We start from the raw sequence: 20605 nt of genomic DNA, 5'->3' as shown, positions 1-20605 counted from the left end.
AAATGTAGAACTAACATCTACTTTTTTACTCTACAGAGTTTTGGTCCATCACCATCACCGAATTTTAAATCGATTTATAGTTTATAGATATGTTAGATTTGGTATGAACATATGATGTACTTATAATTGATAAAAATAAAATAAAAATGATGATGATGATAGTTACGATAAATCATAACACCAATAATAATAATGATAATATTGACAATGATGATGACAATGTTGATAACAATGAGGATAACAAGGATGGTTACAATGATGATAACAATTATGATAATAATGATGATAATGATAGTAAAAAAGATAATAAAATGATATTATTGATAATGGTGATGATAATAATATAATAAAAATAATGATAACAATAAAGATGATAACGATAAATGATAATAAAAATGATAATAATGTTAATAATGTTAATAACAATAATAATAATAATGACAATGATAACAATGATAATGATAACAATCCAATGATAATAATGATAATGAAGCTAGATGATGATAATGACGACGACAATTTTTTTTTAAATGACATTATTTTGATTATTAAATTCCATTCCATCAAGGAAAGTACAGTTGACAATATATTTTTAAAAATAATTATGAATATTATTTCCTTTAAATTCATTAGAATTTTAAAATTCATATTTAATTTCTTGATAATTATAAAATAACACAATCAGGTTGCAAGGACATATGAATTGGAAAATTTGAGTTTGGATTAAAAAAATGAGCATTCATACTCTAAGTTCAAATAAAAAGAGTTGAATTTTGTTAGTTATTCTTAATGTTTACTGAATTTTGCAAGATAATGTTCTTTGTTGAGTCTAAACAAGAAATTTTATAGCCCGAGATATTTTGTATAATTCATGCAATATTTATGCAAAACTTTGAGACAAAAATTGGTTCCGCAGGGTTAAGAAAAATCTTCAGCTGCCAAACTTTACCTCACCTAATACATGCACTGTACAGTACATTTGTACAGCTCACTTTACATGTGTACAGCGTATTGTACAATGTGTACAGTTCAGTATACAAAGTACATAGCGCACATGTTCAATGTACATAGCGCACATTTACAATGTACATAGCGCACATGTACAATGTACATAGCGCACATGTACAATGTACATAGCGCACATGTACAATGTACATAGCGCACAATTAGCGCACTTGACGATTTATTGTACGATGACAAAATGAAGACGACCAAGTAGATTGTCCCAGTTTACCAAAAAGAAGTAAATTAACAGTTTTATTTCTACAAAATATAATGACATCTGTTGTAAATTAAGTGACAGATTTAGACCGCAATATAAAATTGAGCATCAATATTCAAGACTGCTCCGAATTTAATGTATCGCAACACCTTGTCCATAATAACTCAATTGTAATGTTTTTAGCTTTAGAAATGAATTATATTGATAATAAATTATTCTAATTTCTAATTTATTTTTCAATAAATGTGGAACTAACATCTACTTTTTTACTCTACAGAGGTTTGGTCCATCACCATCACCGAATTTTAAGTTTATTATTAGCTTCTTTTTAGCTTCAGACAAGGAATAATTCTGAAATATTTTTGTACAAGATCGTCCAGATTTTGGTTCGCCATGCAGTGTTGACATTAAAATTAGCCTTTTGCAAATCCCATAGTAACAAAAATATGTTATACCTTACCTTGGGTTTATTGATGAAAGCTTGTGTTTAAGGTTTTCTATAATTAAGTATGTATCATCATCAGCTTTAACTAGGAAATCAAATTCTCCTCCATAGGTTTTCCAAATCCTAAAATAAAGTTTAAAATAAAATTTATGCAATAATTGCAGTGTGTAGATATAAATAATTTCAGGTGTTTTCTAATAAATGCAAAACTTTGGAATACACAATATTCATTGAAAAATCTGTTTAGAAATATTTCTAAATGTCAAAATTTTTCAGAAACCTCGACAAAAACTTCTGGGGTTAAACGTTCAACTAATTTCTCACCTTAAACTGTAATTTTCTAATTCTTTTATCTTTGAAACCTGAAGGTGTAAACTGTAACCCTTTCATATTTCTAACTATGAAATCAAATAGTCCAGCTTAAAAATGTCAAAGGTTGCAAATATTGAAAGAAAATATCAAATTGAATGCTCAAGGTTCTGGAATCAAACTCATTTTAAAAGAAAAATTGAATGAACCATGAACGAGGTGGAGGATGGGGGAGTGGTTGTTATTAATCTCCCATATTTTCTATATTCCTGTATATGATTCAATGTTTGCCAATAGATAAAGGATCATCTATACTCAACCTATACCTAGGGCAGGTGTTTTAGTTAGAAAATCTTTATTGCATGCTCATTGGCAAGAATATTAACAACCAAATATAGGATTGAATAAATGAAAAGCAAGAAATAGTTGAACTGCATTAGAGTAGCAGTTAAACTAGCCTTATCTAGTTCAGCTACCTTTTCGCGGTTCATTAGATCCAACTTCTTTATTTTTAGTACAACAAAGCAATAATATTTAATTTAATTCCCCTTAACTCGGAAAGAGTATAATAGTAGGAACACAGGGAGTAATCCCATCTGCCCTTCCTCCTAAAAACCTCATAATCTCTCTTCTACCTGCTCCACAATTAGATGTCACAAGAACTATTTGGAGAAGCCTCAAAGCATAGAAACAATAAACAAGAAGAAAAAAAGAAAATCGGTTAGGAAAAGAAAAAAAGAAAATCGGTTAGGAAAAGAAAAAAAGAAAATCGGTTAGGAAAAAGAAAAAAAGAAAATTGGTTAGGAAAATGAAAAAAAGAAAATCGGTTAGGAAAATGAAAAAAAAAGAAAATCGGTTAGGAAAAAGAAAAAAAGAAAATCAGTTAGGAAAATGAAAAAAAAAGAAAATCGGTTAGGAAAAGAAAAAAAGAAAATCGGTTAGGAAAAAGAAAAAAAGAAAATCGGTTAGGAAAATGAAAAAAAGAAAATCGGTTAGGAAAATGAAAAAAAGAAAATCGGTTAGGAAAATGAAAAAAAGAAAATCGGTTAGGAAAATGAAAAAAGAAAAACCGGTTAGGAAAATGAAAAAAAGAAAATCGGTTAGGAAAAAGAAAAAAAGAAAATCGGTTAGGAAAATGAAAAAAAGAAAATCGGTTAGGAAAATGAAAAAAAGAAAATCGGTTAGGAAAATGAAGAAAAGAAAATCGGTTAGGAAAATTAAAAAAAGAAAATCGGTTAGGAAAAGAAAAAAAGAAAATCGGTTAGGAAAAAGAAATAAAGAAAATCGGTTAGGAAAATGAAAAAAAGTTGAAAGGGAATCTCTAGTGTCAAGCTGTGCACTGTCATATTTTCCGACAGTAAATACGGACAAGACTAGTTAAGGGAAGTAGATGTCCCCCTGCCCCCTTCTAAAAATTCTACCCTATGTAAAAATCCTAAAAAAGTGTGCAATTGTTGCTGAGATTGCACCAAACGTGCAAACATTCCAAAGTTCAATCCAGAGTTCAGAAAAAAGTCAGATGCAACTCAAGAATAAAGAGTTCAGAAAAAAGAAAGTAAGCTCAGCTAGTTCAATTAAATACAGCAAAAGCAAGATCCTATAAAAATAGTTTTTTCTTGTATGGCGAATTATAAGGACATTAAAAAAAAATCTTTCCTTTTTAAAAACTAGCCAAATATGATTGAAAGATGTACAAACAAGAAGAAAATGAAGAACAAGTAATATAGAAATCTCTAAAATATTTCTATGTGATCTCAAATAAATATTTAAAAGCATTGAAAAATTTAATTAAAATAAATGATTAAAGTTAAAAAGAGAATAAAGATGGGCGACTAGAGAAGAGAGAATAAAGATGGACATCGTTTTTTATTCGTGTTTTACTTTCAGTATAGCTGCAAAAATCTTGAATGTATAACCTTATTTTTATTACATTGTGTAAAATTATCACTCTGGATAATGTTTGTAAACATGACTACAATTGTCGTTTTCTACAAAAGTGACTTGAAAATTTCTACTGCGGAAAAAATTGTGTACAAATAATCAGAATAAACCACTTTAAGCAACAATAAAAAACAATGTTACCTACACCTGTTTTATCAGATAAAGGTTTGAAGGGTACTGTTGGGAATCCCTCTTTAACTCAATGGTCAATATTAACTATATACTCATATTTGTCTTGTCTATTTGTGTTTAACTCCAAAAGTACACTCTAAACAAAGATTTGAAAGATAAGAACATAATTTTTTTTATTATTCAAAGTCAGTATTTAAAATGAAGAAAACGAAAGGCTTTCAGATAAATTAGGAACTGCATACTTGGTACAGTAAAAGAGAGGCAACAAATGAATTAACAAAAATAATCTCTTCTAACCTTTTAAGACCAAGCTTAACTCTGTCCCACATATCCGCTCTCAGATTTCCAGCAGGAACCTTGAACAACAAAATAAATATTTTCTGATATGTTTAAAAATTGATCCAAAAAAAGAAAGAAAACTCTTTGTTTTTCACTGATCCTTTAAACAGTAGAACAGGAAGACGACATTTGATCAATCTTATGTTTATTAAATGTTATTTTAATGAACTTGTGCAGCCAGTAGCTTGAAAATCAATGTATTACGTAAAATGGGTCTGTGTACATTACAATGCACAAATTTCATGTTCGTTGGATTATTTAAAACATAACATGAGTCTAACAGTCGTCTTCCCCTTCCACAGTGTTATGTGTCTAATTTTCTTTGGTGTTTTTTGTGGCTTTCACTTTTAGTCATATATACATATATACATATATGTATATGTATGTAAACTTACATAATACTGTTAGATCGTAAGTTTTAAATAATAATAAAGAGCTTTCCAAATCATATGTTTCAATGTTATTTTTTTCCTTTGTGCAGCAAAAGATATGTGCAACATTTACCGTGCACAGGTAAAAATATTTAGGACAGAAGATAACGTTGAATAATTTTAAAAGGTATTTCACATTTCTCTTTAAGCTCGTAATAAAACACTTCATTTTTAAAATTGATAACAATACAATCATCTCAAAATTAAGCTCAAATATATGCCTATTAAGAATATGTTGAAAACATAAAAGTAAAAAAAAATGTTGCCAAAAAATTCGATAAATTTAATTACCTCCATAATGTTAAGACCAGCAACATATTGATCCGACCAGTAGTTAAGTCCACCATGCGTTGAAGACAGGAAGACTGTATGATCACATCTACCTGCCCACGTGGCCGCCACGTGGACAGCTTTAGTTCGGTAGTTAACAGGAGCAGTGCTCACCATACACAATATTCGAGGTCTTAAAACAAATAATTTTAATGGTTTCCAGAGCTGGGATTTGAAAAGTAAAACCAAAACTTCAGTATGCTCAAGCTTTAGTTCTTTGCTTGGAGTGGATTTGACACTGGACTTGTCATGGATTCTAATTGGATGAACAGAATAATGATTCCGACAATTCATTAAAAAGCATTTAATTCATTAGAATTGTCTGGGTTACATGCTTTAACTATCAGAACCTCTAGTGTTATTTCTTGGGTTCCTTAATTTAAATTTGACATGTCCAATTCCCTTTAAAACTTTTTCTGAGCTAAAGGTGGAGATATCCTAGTTTTCTCACTGAAAACAAAGAAGTGGTAATTAGTGTTGCTCTACAAAAGTTACCAGTGGCTTCCTGCAGCAGAGACAAGAAAAGAGATTGACAGAATATACCTCTTACAAGATTGAAAAAGGGTGATATCTCGTTGAATAAAAGGTCGTTTGAAATTGCTTTGACAGTTTCAGTAAATAATAGTTTTTAAATGAATTCCCATATCTTAATTTCAACGTCAATTTAAAAAATCTACAAGTTTATTCAGAACATTTAAAATATTTTCAAAAAATTTAAAGAATGAAAAGGATTCACCTACCCTTTAGGCACTTTTCTGTATGAAATAATTGATGGTTTAAAGAGATCATGCCCATATCTCGAACTGATGATCCTAAAATAATTGATGGTTTAAAGAGATCATGCCCATATCTTAAACTGATAATCCTAAAATAATTGATGGTTTAAAGAGATCATGTCCATATCTCGAACTGATATTCCTAAAATAATTGATGGTTTAAAGAGATCATGCCCATATCTTGAGCTGATAATCCTAAAATAATTGATGGTTTAAAGAGATCATGTCCATATCTTGAACTGATAATCCTAAAATAATTGATGGTTTAAAGAGATCATGCCCATATCTTGAGCTGATAATCCTAAAAATATGTTCATTAAATTCTTATTCTGCACGAGGACACATAACTTCTACTATTATATACAAATATTATTAAATATCTTTCCCCATTTATTTTTATATATTTGTATTTGATCCGAAATCAACTTGAACTGATTATGAGCCTGGTGGAACCTCAAATGGCCGAATGGATCGTTCTAAAATAAAAATTATGTCATTGAAAAAATTCTTGAATTCAAAAACATAAAGAAAAAGAAATATCTTTGTTGAAATCTAATAAAATTTGAAAGAATATTATAAAACTTTGATAGAATCTCAAAAATAACTTTTAAATATCATAAAACAAAAATAGATCGAACAAATTGCCTGTCTGTTTGTATCCACAATGTCAAAACGGCTGAACCGATCAGGCCAAAAATGGCTTACCGAATTTGAAAAATATGCCGAGAGAAATGTAGCTTTTTAAAAATGTTGAAAGTCTATCAAAAAAAAAATTTGATAGACTATCGTGAACTTTCGTAAATTTTAATCAATTTTCTGAATGAAGTACCTGATGACAAGTATGCAAAGGATTGATGTGAAGAGAACTCCGAGAGCGCCGGTCAGCAGACCCAAGGAGTACTGGGACAATACAGGGCTTCTAGACAGATGGTTTAAAGAGAGTGTTCATCAATAAATAAAAGGGAGTATATATTGATACCTATCCATTATTAAAGAGTCCTTTGAAATTACACGGACAGTCCCTTTAACCCAATCATGATTAATTTTTTCCAAATAACTTAAACACGGCTCACATTAGAACGCTAAAACTTTTCCACTTTTTCAGCATCATATATATAGTTGTCAACAAATTTTAATAGGCAATTTTTTCTTCTCATACATAAGGTATGGTGAAGGACAGTCAAACCGCGGGTCCGTGTTTAAAAAATTAATTAATAAAGCTACAGGGCTAAAATTAATTAATAAAGCTACAGGGCTAAAATTAATTAATAAAGCTACAGGGCTAAAATTAATTAATAAAGCTACAGGGCTAAAATTAATATATTTGAAAAGCCCTTGAAAAATGGATGCAATAATAATTGTGTCACATTATTTGTAATTAGTGAAAAGATTTATTTTTGAACATTTTTCCGACGTACTTTTTGAACTTGCTCCTTTGAACCCGAACCATTAAAGATAGATGTTTAATTTTTTTAACGAGCAGGCCTTGAAAAGTTGGAATAGGAACATGTATCACACTCCCCTATCTCCATCCAATCTATGTTAGACAAAAAAGCCCAATTGGGATAGGGTTACGGAATACCTGAAAGTTTGTAATATTGAACTACTCAACTAATCTAATATTGTTTTCTTTTTTTAGGAAAATTAATAAAATATTTTAATGTCTAATAATGCGCCAAATAATAAATTAACCCATATTTTTTTCCGTAATGATTAAATCAAATATTATCAAAACATCAGTACAATAAACATATGCATAAATACTGCAGCAGCAGAGCTTAGATAGTTCAAAGATGTTTTCTTGAAAAAAATATATAATTTGTTAAAGAAGGCTAGAGATGGCCGATAAACTGAAATGGTTGAAATTCTCTAAATTGCTACGAATAATAATAATATCAAGTTAGCTTTAACTGAATTTCAAACAACCTTCCATTTAAAGAGGGCAGAGGGACATGTCTGATTTACAGAGGTACCATTTAACCCTTCATCTGAAAATCATTTAACGTCATCGCACCCCCCCCCCAAAAAAAAATGAATTCAAAGAAGTTTTTATAACAGAATTCGGACTTTTGGGGAGAAAGAAAAGTACATTTTTTTATTTGAATTACAACAAATATTTCTTAATTAATGAAAGGGTCTGAATTAAATAGATCCGAATTTAGATTTAAGTTTTATTTTGAAAATGTCTAAAAATTATTACGTTTCTCTGCTCCTGAATTTCAAAATCATTAGATAAACATTTTAACATTTGTTTGCTTTTAGATAACATGTCATCGCTCTAGAAATTTTTTTAAATCTAACTAGCGTTTTCCAACTGAGGGTGACCAGGGAGCAGGGGCGTATACAGGAATGTGCCCCCCCCCACACTGCATAAACCCAGGCCACATTTATTTTTAATAATACTTTTTTATTTCATTTGATTTTCTAGATAATTTTTCACCTTGGAGGAGGAGGAGGGGGGAGGGTGTTTTTTAAAGATCGGGGGGGGGGGACGAAAAATTCCACATAAAAAGTTTTTTCATTCAGTTTCACACTTTTCACTCAAAATTTTTTTATTTTCCCCTAAAAACCCTTTCTTTTAAACATTTCAGCCTAAAAAAAACCTTTTTTGGAGCGTTTGAAACGACACTTTGCTATCTACTAAGCGAGCTGAAAAGAATTTTAAATATTTTTGGCCAAACAATAATTTCAAACATTTTCCTGTTTAATAACCTAAGAAAAACTTAAAGGGGTTGTTTAATTTCATTTGTAGTATTTCTATATAAAGGTGGCAAAGTTCGATTCACAAATGTAATCTTGATCAATAATGTTGAAGATATTGTCATTTTCTTAGATTTAAAAATTAAGTGTTCATGAAATGTGCAAGTCACTTTTAAAGAGAAACCACAAATGAAAATAATCAATTTTATAAAATATAAACATTGATATCTAACTCAAACTGGATCAATCAAAGCTTTTCAGGAAACCGTTGTGAATCAGCTAGGCCATCTTTGCGTGGAGGGTCGCTTAAAGTTCCTTTAAGAGGGAATCTTGTGCAATATTTATGTGACCTTGTAAATTGAACGCACAAAAGTATTCATTGAACTATCTTGAATCATAACTTGAGTCTAACAATCGTCTTCCTAATTTACAGTTTTCTGGTTCCCAGTGTACAGACCTGCAGGTGTATTTAATAGAAAAACATCTAAAGTTTGTGTAAAAGTTTAATTCTATTTTGGTAGATTCTGGTTTTACCAAGTCATGGTTTTAAATAGTTTTAACTTCTCCCTGTCCACTTATATTGACAACTTTGTTATTCTCACAATATGAACTGTAGCGCTTTTAAAAGATAATAAATAGCTGATTAACATTTTTTTTCTTTTTTGGTTTTTGACAAACAAAAATTCTGAACAGAAGACTACATATCAATGTTACTTGGCTTTAAAGGGAGTGACCGGCTATGTAAGGTAGTTGAACTGAGTATGCAGTGTTTGCAGTAGGAGTTTTGAACCTCGAATTTGCGCTTAAACTCAGGATTTACAGATCTTTAAAAAGTTTAATATGTCTCAAATGAATCCGATAGAAGTTTTCCACAACACTGCATATGGAGCTGACCTCAACTCAGAATTTCTCTAGGACCTAGTTGCACCCATCACCAAGAAAAATGTCCTCTCAGTAGCCTGCCAATTCTGCAACCCAACAGGACTGGCCACCCCTCTAATGTCCTCCATCCTCAGTGCTCTTTCAACTCCACACTTTCCAATAGGAACAAACAGATTACGCTACGATGTCAACAAGATCCTGCTCACAAGAAACATGTCATTTCCTTGCCAGATCATCTTCAACTACTCCGCACAGCTCTTCATCTTTTTTGATGGCAGCCTGCAAGGGTATGGTGCCTGCGTCTAGCACACTCAGATGGTCAGTTCAACATTATTTCCAGGTCAGCCAAGATATTAGAGAAATCTTCATCTGAGATTGCAGGAGCTGTTCTGGCCACCAGAAGATCAGCCAGGAACTGTTTAATGTATCCCTCTCCCCACCTGTATTCATTGGAGACTCAGAGATCATCCCAAAGATGATTGCTAAAATTGATTCTGCTGGGCCTCCAGTGTTCTATGGATCCAGACTCAGAGATATCCTCTGTGTCCTTTCCTGACAACTGGTTCAGGTGTCCTGGACCTCAACATTAATCCACAAATCCTGCAGAACCCTGAACCCACAGCTACCTGGAACTCAGTCAAGACCTCCATCATCAAGTGCTTTGCCACTGCCACAGAAACAATTATTGCCACCAACAAGCTGAATTACCTCGTCCACCAACCCCTGGACAGTGTCTATTACATCTCAGACCATCAGACCGATCCCAAAGTTTCACTGATCTGCAAGAAGAGTATCTTTGCAAAGTGTATTGTGCTTGATGCACACGCCAAACTGGACATTGCCAAGATACCCTCCAAGTTCTCTCTCACATTGAATTCAAGTTCTTTATCCCTGGAGTCCACAAAATGATCAATGTTATGAAGAAATCCTGTCCAGGTTGTATCAAACTGACCAAGAAAAGCTTATCTGCCTTTGAGACTGATGTTCTCAACGTCTTACAGACTGCTCAGCCTCTGTTCTTGTTCTGTCAGGCAGATATTTTTAGTCCTATCCTGGCCTCACAGGACAACATTCAATTAAAGAGATGGGTCCTTGTAGTACTCTGCCTCTCCAGTCGAGCTGTTCACCTTGAAATCCTACACAACTACAGCTCCAAGAGTATCACCAGGCCTTAGGAGAACCTTTGCTACTCCATCAAACCCTCCAATCCTTAATCACTCCTCATCATCTTGAGATATAATTAGACATTCAATAACATTTAAAAATCAACATTTATTTGTACTTTTTTGTAGGTTTAAAATATATCCGTTTATGTGAATATTTGCAACTTTGTGTCTTAGTGTAACGATGGCGAGGTGTTATGATCTTTTGATGATGTTGTCACGTTGTGAGGATAAAATATTTATCCCTTGTTTGTATCTGTAAATAGCACGGCGGGAAATACAAGTTAAAGTTGGTTGACCCGACGCTGAGATGGGGCCCGGGTAAAGAGCCCAGGTTCATTCACCTGGGAATGTGCATTACTAATTAGCATTAGGGATTCCCAGAAAGGAGGGAGCAGGTCAACCTGTACCTGATCCACAGGCAGTTGGCGATGAACCTTCACATCAAGGAGTTATAAAGAAAATTGGATCGTGAGTAGGAACTCAACCTCAAACTACATTCTCCCGGATAAATTTGTATCAAGCATCGTTTGTTATTTTATCATTAATAAAGTATTTATACCGTACATCGTTTAATATTTGGTTTGAATGAACTTAGTTTTAGCCCTTCTGGCCGGAGAAAATATATCTCCTCTTTTCATATTTTTCATATACTACATTAGTTAAGGCGCCTAGTCAAAAAGTCAACCAATCAGCTTATCAACAAGTTAACTAATCAATTTACCAACTAGTCAATTAGTCAACGAGTCACCGACGCCCCGCTTGAGTTTCTACATACGCTTATTAAAGATAAATACCTTGGTAAACATCTTAAAGCCCTTTGAAGTCTACAAGAGTACAGGGTCATCTTGCATTCTTTCTAAAATAATAAAGATTAAATATTTATAGGTTTTTTTAAACTTTACGCGACTATTACTGTACATTTAAATGTAGATTTAAATGAGTGCACTTGTCCGAGTAGCTACAGTACTCTATAAATCTTTGCTTTGGTAGGCAATTAAATCAATATAATGAAGACTTTTTTGTTATTAATTTTGATTTATATCAAGCTTTTAAACAGCATGGGTAGACAAAAACATGGAAACTGCAAAGAGAAGCAGTAATTTGAAGAAGGTTCTCTTTAATTGCTTGTAAACTTGTATTTCGATAAAAGTTTGTTTACAATCAAAACTTAAATAAAAAATGTTGTCTTCTTAATACAATTTACTTATCACCGTATTTTAATTCTTTAACTTTCTTTGTGTCAGAGAGCATAAAATGCAGATTTATGCAGTAAAATATCAAAATTTTACTTTTCAAGATATACAGGGTGTCCCAATAAACATGGGAATTCAGTGATGAATTCGATATCGTCTTTTTAAACAATTTTGTGATTTAGTATAAGAATGCTTCCTGAGAAAGTTGTAATCCGTAAGATTTTCGTCTTCTTCGTTTACAATTTGTTTTTTTTTGTGTTTTGACTGCATATGGTTGTACTTAGTAAATCAAGAGCATTACAGCAAACAAACAGAGTAAACTTGTCCGTCTTCACAGTTCGTCTTGCGGAGACATTATAAACAGATCTTAACAGCCATTTACCGTTTTCATAGAATAATGATTTCGTCACTGAGTTCCCATTTTTATTGGGAAACCCTATATATGGAAAAACGAGGATGTTGAATTATCAATATGATAAATGACGGGTCAACTTAAAATTATGTTCAAGACCCTTTCAAGTGCTTTTTTTTATGTCTTAAACTATATAAAATGTCTTTAATGTTTGGACAGCAATGCAAGACTGTACAATACACTACAGTGTACACATGGTTCAATTTTGTAAACTACAGTACAGTGTACACAATACACATGGTAAAATTGTGTACACCACACTACAGTCATACACAATACACATGGTTCAGTTGTGTAGAAAAAAAACTGAAAAAAATATAAAGGACATTTTCTAAGCTTGTAAGAAAATACTTTAAAAAACAATTCTTTAAAGTCTAGACGTTTCAGGTTAGTGTTTAAGAAATATATATTCTAAAAGTAAACTTTGGGTTAAATAAACATGATTTTTCTAGCTTATCAAATAAGTAATAATTAATTAGGTGCAACATACAAGTTTCCTAAATCAATAAATTAATTATTTATTTCAAACCAAGCGCTCATATATTTATGATTAAATTGGATACACTCAGTTGACATTTACTGCCGCGGACACAAAATTTCAGGAAATGAATTATTTTAGTTTTTAACTTAATTTTTAATCTCATCTAATGCTTATTCAAAATTCATTGCAATTGGGTGTTTGGTATACATACATTTTCCTCTTTCTAAACTTGAAACCAAGCATTTTACATGCATTTTGTTACGCCTTATTTTAGGCAATATCCACATATACAATTACATGCATAAAATTGTTATTGGCAACTTATTTATGTATCCATGGTTATTTCCTAAACAACGATTTTTGCCCCCCCTCTCTATCTGTAAACCCCCAGTTCTCATACTTTCTATATGTAAACTCTAGTTCTCATAATTTCTATCTGTAAACTCCAGTTCTCCTACTTTATATCTGTAAACTCCAGTTCTCATACTTCCTATATGTAAACTCTAGTTTTCCTACTTTCTATCTGTAAATTCCAGTTCTCCTACTTTATATCTGTAAACTCCAGTTCTCATACTCTCTATCTGTAAACACCAGTTCTCCTACTTTCTATCTGTAAACCGCAGTTCTCCTACTTTCTATATGTAAACCCCATTTCTCCTACTTTCTATATGTAAACCCCAGTTCTCCTACTTTCTATTTGTAAACCCCAGTTCTCCTACTTTCTATCTGTCAACTCCGGTTCTCACATTTTCTATCTGTAATTTTACAGGCATATTAGTATAAATAAAAAGATGAGAAAACAAATTTAACGGGTATTTCAGGTCATTTATTCAATTCTATTCTTTGTGTCTTTTATCCTTTGATGCTTTTATTTCATATCATAAATTTTCTGAGGGGGGCCGCCCCCCCCCTTCAGGAGCTCAGGGTGGGGCCCGTGGGCCCAGGCCCCCTTTTAATCCGCACCTGATACCAGAAAACGTAGAGTTAGCTATATGCTATTCCTAGTTTCATATTTTTATTCAACTACAAAGCAATGAGAAACAGGACAGTTGGTAAATAGTTTTATGTCGTCTTCCATACACTGTATTAGATATTATTTCGTTTTGAAAATCTTTTGCTCAAATATATTTTACTTTGAAATTAATATTACTATAAAATGACTCCTATATAATATTTTCATTATTGTCTTTGGTATTATAACAACTTAACCAATTATGGAAGAAGACATTCTGAGCTATTATACCAACTGTCATGTTTCGTGGGACACCCTGTATTACAAATAAGCAATCACAATTTACTATGCAGTTTGGACCCGCTTAACCAGGGCAGGTTGGTTTGAGTGGTTGGCCCTAAGTAAGTTAACGATAATGAATGTAATTGGATCATTGGATCATTCATCAAATACACATATGTTTTGGAAATGACTGGAAGGTAGGAGTTTGTATTATATATGTAAAATGTATGTTTGGTCTCTCTACAATCCACATAATATATATAGCTTGAACTCACGATAAGAACTAATATAATTCAGGCAGTGTGCCTCTGCACTGTCTACAGTGCCTGTATTGTTTATATTCAATATATCAGCTGATAAACATAAACCGGTGTCCTGTATGGGGCGGACTCGACCCCTAAAGTTTTATTCATTTTAACACAATGTTTGACATAAAAAGCATTAAAACATTTAGAATTATTATTTGACATTTACTGAGTTGGCGTTTAGTTCTTAAATATATTTTAAAGAGGGTAAAGGAAAAAAAGGTTATTTCCCTTTGAATGTCGTCTTTCTTTCAAATCTTTAAACAGTTAATATTTACTCGAGACAGATAATTTTTAATGTGTTTTTTAAATCAAAATACATTAATAAATATCGGAAAATGACATTGCTTTCTTTGTCTTACACTGTGTTTAAATGGTTAAAACTTTAGGGGGAGTCTGCCCCATGCATGAGTCCTCTCCATGCATGACACCGGTTTCGGACAATTGATATTGGCAAATAGATTATCAAGTACTAATCTGTGGCACGGCAGCCAAATCTGTGGCACAGCGACCAAATATGTGGCAGGGCCGCCATATCTGTGGCAGGATGGCCATATCTGTGGTAGGATGGCCAAATCTGTGTCACAGCGGCCATATATCTGTGGCACAGCGGCCATATCTGTGGCACAGCGGCCATATCTGTGGCACAGCAGTCAAATCTGTGGCATACTGGAAACTTTCTGTGGCATCGCGGCCAAATCTGTGGCATCGCGGCCAAATCTGTGGCCCCAGCAACCAAATCTATGGCAAAGCAGCCTAATCTGTATAAGAAATCGTAAATTTGTGTACGAAATCGTAAATTTGTGTACAAAAGAAGAAAACATTCGAATATATTTTCCCTTTCTTGTCCTAAGGAGGCAAAGCAAAAACTGAATTGTAATAACAAAGATGTACAAATTATGTACGCTAAAATGTGTACTGCATATACACTATTTCCTTTCAGGGCTTGCTCAATTTTTTATATTTTTCTGAACAGGGTTTGCTAAAAAATTTACTACAAAAATTTTCTATGTGAAGAATCTGTAAGTTATTTAATTTTTGGCAGAAACTTATTGCCTCAGTTTCATATTTTGTACAAACAATTCAAGATCAATATTCTAAAACTTGAGCTAAAAACTAAATTATTTGTACCTATATACAAAACATCAAATTCAGGAAAAATTGAATTTTAGCTGTAACATTAAGTTCAAGCTATGATTATAGATACTAGTGTTGTTGATAAATTAGAAAATATTCTATATGTGGAAAATGCCTAAACTCCTCATTTGTCTTTATCAACCTAAATGCACTGTTTTAAACTGTCACAAACTCTGTCCTCTCTACCTATCCAGGTATAAAAATGTACAAGTAAATAAGTTGACCGCAACTAGGGTTAATGAACTAAAGAACATATATTTACGGGTTACAAAGATATAAATGAAATAGGTTTCTGGTTTATTTATTATATGCATACGATAGAATTCAAGGTAAAATTACTAGTTTTCATACCAAAACCACAAAAATGTTCTAGGCATCCTCGTTATTATTATTACTATAATAATTATCATTATTATTATTATTATTATAACATGCTGGAAATTATAATTTATTCATAATTTTATGTAATTATCATGTATGTACAGAATATTTTGCTTCCCTCAATGGAGTTCTTCATCTGAATTAAAGATATCTATTTATAAAGTGGTTTGTTTGTTTGTTTGTCCGATCGTAACTCAAGAACACCTTGACCAATTTGACTCAAATTCGTATTGCGGAACTCGGTAAAACCACAGGAATATATTTAGTTTGGTTTTAATATTCTAAGTTGAGTGAGTTGACTTTTACAGAGAAAGTATGGTTTGAAGGCAAAGCTTAGTTCCTATGCTAGTCACACTTTGCGTTGTAAAAAATCAAAAAAGTTGAAAATTTACTTTACTGAAAAATTATGACGTTTATTAGTATAGATTATTTGCAATAAAATGTATGAGGTTTAACTTTTTCTTATCAGTTTGTTACATGCAAATTCTAAAAAAAAATATAATTCTCAACCCCTCCTTCCCTTTTTAATATCCCATTCTCCTCTCCATCCCTTCTTAAACTTGAACTATCCATCCATCTTAAATATTATATCATATAAAAAGAATGTATATAAGAGGACAATGGACGGGGAAGAGTAAAAGATGGAAAAGGAGGAAAGAAATATTTGGGGAGAAAGTGAAGGAAATGGGGGATAAGAAGGGAAGTAAGGAGGATTAAGAAGAGAAGGAAGGGAGGATAAGAAGGGAATGAAGGGGGATTAAGAAGAGAAGGAAGGGAGTATAAGAAGGGAATGGAGAGGGAAGAAGAGAATAATTGAAGGATAAGAAGGGATAGAAGGGGGAAGAAGAGAAGGTAAGGAGAATAAGATGGGAATGAAGGGGGTGCCGGGCCATATCGCCCTGAGCCTTGCAAGGTCTTGTTCTAACCAAGAGAATCCGCCCCTTCAGTCATCCGGCAACTTCTTACTTTGTCTAATACGTTTTACCTCCCTTTGTTCCTTCTCATATCCCCCCCTTTCTTTTCTTCTTATCCCCCTTCCTTTCCTTTCTAAATTCAATTTTCTTCCCTTCTTAATCTCTTCTCCTTCCCTACCTATAATCCCCCTTCATTCCCTTCTTATCCTCTCTTCCTCCTTCTCTTCTTAATCCCCCTTCATCCCATCTTATGCCCCTCCCTCGTCATTTCTAACATATTTTTTTTTAGTGGGCAACCCTGCATTAAATTGGTTTTTGTATTTGCTACATAATTGATGCTCCGAAGAAATTGTGATTAGGGAGTTAGGGTATAAATTAAACATAAATAATTGAACTGAGGAGGAGGTGGAGGAATGTACGGACGATATATTATTAGAAAGTCAGTGCTATGGTCAAACAGTGACTACCCTAAAACTAGTATTGATTTTTTTTAGCAGAGTTTTTACCGCATTTTGACCAACATTACCAACCCATGTTACCCCAAGGGGGGTGTTAAGTTATTCAGCTGTCCCTTGGGACAATTAAGTGAAATAACATCCCTCTGCAAAATTTCATAAAAGATTTTGTTAATTTTCCCCCAAATTGTTTTTAATTAACCAAGACAAATCTATTTTTTTTTATATAAACTCAACCGTATTTCCTTTTTTGTGTTATACTAAAATTTAAATTTTTCTCTAAAAATTATGAATTTATTTGCTTTATCTATTTAGTATAGCTTATCACAATAAAGTTTTGAGAGGCGTAAATTGTAATTCAGTTATTTGGGTTTTAAACATATATTTGCTAATAAAATTAATGTCTTCGTCATAAAACTACTGGAAAAGTAAAAAAAATCAGATTCGAGAACAATTAAAAAGATATTTTAGGCATAAGGAATAAACTAATAATTACAAAAAATAATAATTGGGTATTTCAAAAAAGAAGAGAAAATGAAGTTATAAAATCATACTTTCTGATAATTTTTTTCTGTTGAAAAATTTTTCGTTACAGAATGTAGATAAAAAGATTGTAACCACTAATGTTAAGGATGAAAAACAACTTAACTAAAGGGTGTCCCAAAAAACATGGGAATTTAGTGACGACAAAACTAAATTATATTATTGACTTCAGTTCTCGTGCAGTGCAGAATTTGACAGTATTTGATAAATTTTCAGAATAAAACTTGGAAAACAAGATTATTTCATTACTCAGTCAAAATATGTTTTCATTGACTCATGGATCCAACTCAAAACACAATAGTATTATTTTTAAAGCCTATGGATATAAAATTTATCAGTCAAAATTAAGATATTCTGTAAAAATATAAATTTTTTTTTCCTCCCTTCCCTAACCGCAATATTTCTATCAATCCACTTCCCCCCCTCCCCCCTCCCCGTCTGAAAAATATCGTAATTGCAGCCCCTGCGCCCTTATTCCTGCGCCCTTTGTATACTGTCAATTCTGTAAACAAAAATTGCATTTAATCTACATACTTAGTCAGTTTGCAATTTACATCTAATGTAAAAAGATTCGATGTAAATAGATCAAATTGAACTAGAGGGGGAAGAGTAAATTCACTTTTTCTATGGATTTGAAGAGTTTTTGAAATATCATATATGGTTAACATCATCAGGCTGCAGAAATATAGGGAATTATAAATCTTTACCTTTGGGACAAAAACTCAATTCCGTCTTTGTTGAATTCAAGCCGCAATCACAATGCAATTTTAAACAAGGTGTTCCTATTTACCATATCTTGGCTTTTTTTTTAATTGAGAGCGTTTCCCCGCAACAGATTGAAGAAAGGGAATACTATAGTGAGACTGCACTAAAAATAATCTTTTGTCAAAGAAAGATTAAAAATTTACGAATTTCTTTCTAAAAATCAAAGACTTTGCCAATCTTTAGCAAGGTCTTTGCTAAAAAATAAATATTAGCCTATGAAGCCACGTATATAACACAAACCTTATCACACCAAGAAAAATTCACGCCCCCCCCTCTCTACATAACAAAATATCCTAGTTTTTTTTTAATGCATCTTTCTGCCGCTTTCACTTTTTCCATGGAGTCAATTAAACGTTTGTCCTTTTCCTCTGTCCTCTATCAACTGTCCGGCTGAATCAGAGGTTGAGGTTGAGAATATAATATTTGCTTAGCCTCCAAATTTTCAATACTATACTTGTACACTAGAAATAAAACAAGTAGCAGGACAGTAGGAAAATATTATTCTTCCAGAATTCAAAGTGCTTCGTCACACCAATATAGGACTTAAAGGGACTGTACCCGTATTTTTTAAGTGACCCTCCGAGCACAGATGACAATGCCCAATTCAAAACGGTACCTTTAAAGTGACTGCGCATTTCTACTGCAGAATACATTTAAGAATTATCAGTATAAGAAGATTTTTATTTTACTGTCTTTAAACCTAAAAAAACGATAATTTCTTCCACAGATAAAGGTTTCAAGGGTACCGTTGTAAATCAGGCATTGTTATCTTTGCATGGAGGGTCATTTGAAACTATGATAACATGGTCACTTGAAACTATGATAACAGGATAACTTGAAACTATGATAACATGGTCACTTGAAACTATGATAACAGGGTCACTTGAAACTATGATAACATGGTCACTTAAAACTATGATAACATGGTCACTTGAAACTATGATAACAGGATAACTTGAAACTATGATAACATGATCTATTGAAACTATGATAACATGGTCACTTGAAACTATGATAACAGGGTCACTTGAAACTATGATAACATGGTCACTTAAAACTATGATAACAGGGTCACTTGAAACTATGATAACAGGATAACTTGAAACTATGATAACATGTTCTATTGAAACTATGATAACATGGTCACTTGAAACTATGATAACATGGTCACTTAAAACTATGATAGCATGGTCACTTAAAACTATGATAACAGGGTCACTTGAAATTAATTGATACTGTTTTTATCTGCAGAAAAATAGTTTGACCATAAAGTTAAAACTTTTCATTCTTTGGTGCTCAGCTTTAATAAATGGTTATACCAGTTATTTACTTTTAAAAAAATCTGATTTGTATTAAATTGATTTTAATTCAATAATTCATTCTTATAATTGTAATCAATATATTCTGATCTGATTTATAATCAATATATTTTTGTTTATAATCAATATTTCATATTTGTAATCGATATATTTGTAATCGATGTTTTCATATTTTTAATCAATATATTCATATTTATAATCAAGATGTTCATATTTGTAATCAATATGTTCATATTTGTAATCAATATGTTCATATTTGTAATCAATGTATTCATATTTGTAATCAATGTATTCTTTTTTCGTAATCAATATATTGTAATTTGTGATCAATAATTTTTTTTTTCTAATCAAAATGTTCTTTTTTTGTAATCAAAATGTTCTTATTTTGTAATCAATTATTCTCATTTGTAATTAATATCTTTTTATTTGTAATCAAGTGTTACTTATTTTTAATCAATATAATCTTATTTATAATCAATATATTCTAATTTCTAACCAATTCATTTTTATTTGCAATTAACATACTCTTATTTGTAATAAAAATATTCTTATTTGCAATCAATATATTCTTATTTGCATTTAATCTATTCTTTTTTTGTAATCAATATATTTATCAATATCGATTGGTATTAAGGTATTCTTATCTATTACTTTTATATATTCTAATTGTGATCAATATATTCTTGATATTTGTAATCAATTTGTTCTTATTTGTCATCAATATATTCTTATGTTTAATCAATATATTCATATTTGTAATCAAGTTATTCTTATTTGTAATCAAAATATTCTT

General features: G+C 31.7%; 1 protein-coding gene across 2 annotated transcripts in view; it reads right to left on the bottom strand.

Moving 5' to 3' along the window:
- LOC111709653 (glycoprotein-N-acetylgalactosamine 3-beta-galactosyltransferase 1) overlaps nt 1-13476 on the bottom strand; it is an 18916-nt gene extending 5440 nt beyond the window's left edge. The window contains exons 1-7 of one of the 2 annotated variants that reach the window (XM_023483428.1): nt 13450-13476; nt 11468-11529; nt 6755-6844; nt 5890-5961; nt 5111-5282; nt 4347-4405; nt 1683-1790 (exon numbers count right to left, since the gene is read on the bottom strand). In XM_023483428.1, the coding sequence (XP_023339196.1) occupies nt 1683-1790; nt 4347-4405; nt 5111-5282; nt 5890-5961; nt 6755-6844; nt 11468-11517 (551 nt within the window). In that variant the 5' untranslated portion in view covers nt 11518-11529; nt 13450-13476. Of the gene's footprint in view, nt 1-1682; nt 1791-4346; nt 4406-5110; nt 5283-5889; nt 5962-6754; nt 6845-11467; nt 11530-13449 lie in introns of those variants that run through there. The other variant, XM_023483429.1, reaches the window with a different exon arrangement.
- Between the last annotated feature and the right edge of the window lie 7129 nt (nt 13477-20605).

Source organism: Eurytemora carolleeae, unplaced genomic scaffold (assembly GCF_000591075.1).
Source record: "Eurytemora carolleeae unplaced genomic scaffold, Eaff_2.0 scaffold993, whole genome shotgun sequence".
NCBI lineage: Eukaryota > Metazoa > Arthropoda > Copepoda > Calanoida > Temoridae > Eurytemora > Eurytemora carolleeae.
The sequence above is the reverse complement of the archived record's forward strand: the minus strand, read 5'-3'. Positions and strand labels throughout refer to the sequence as shown.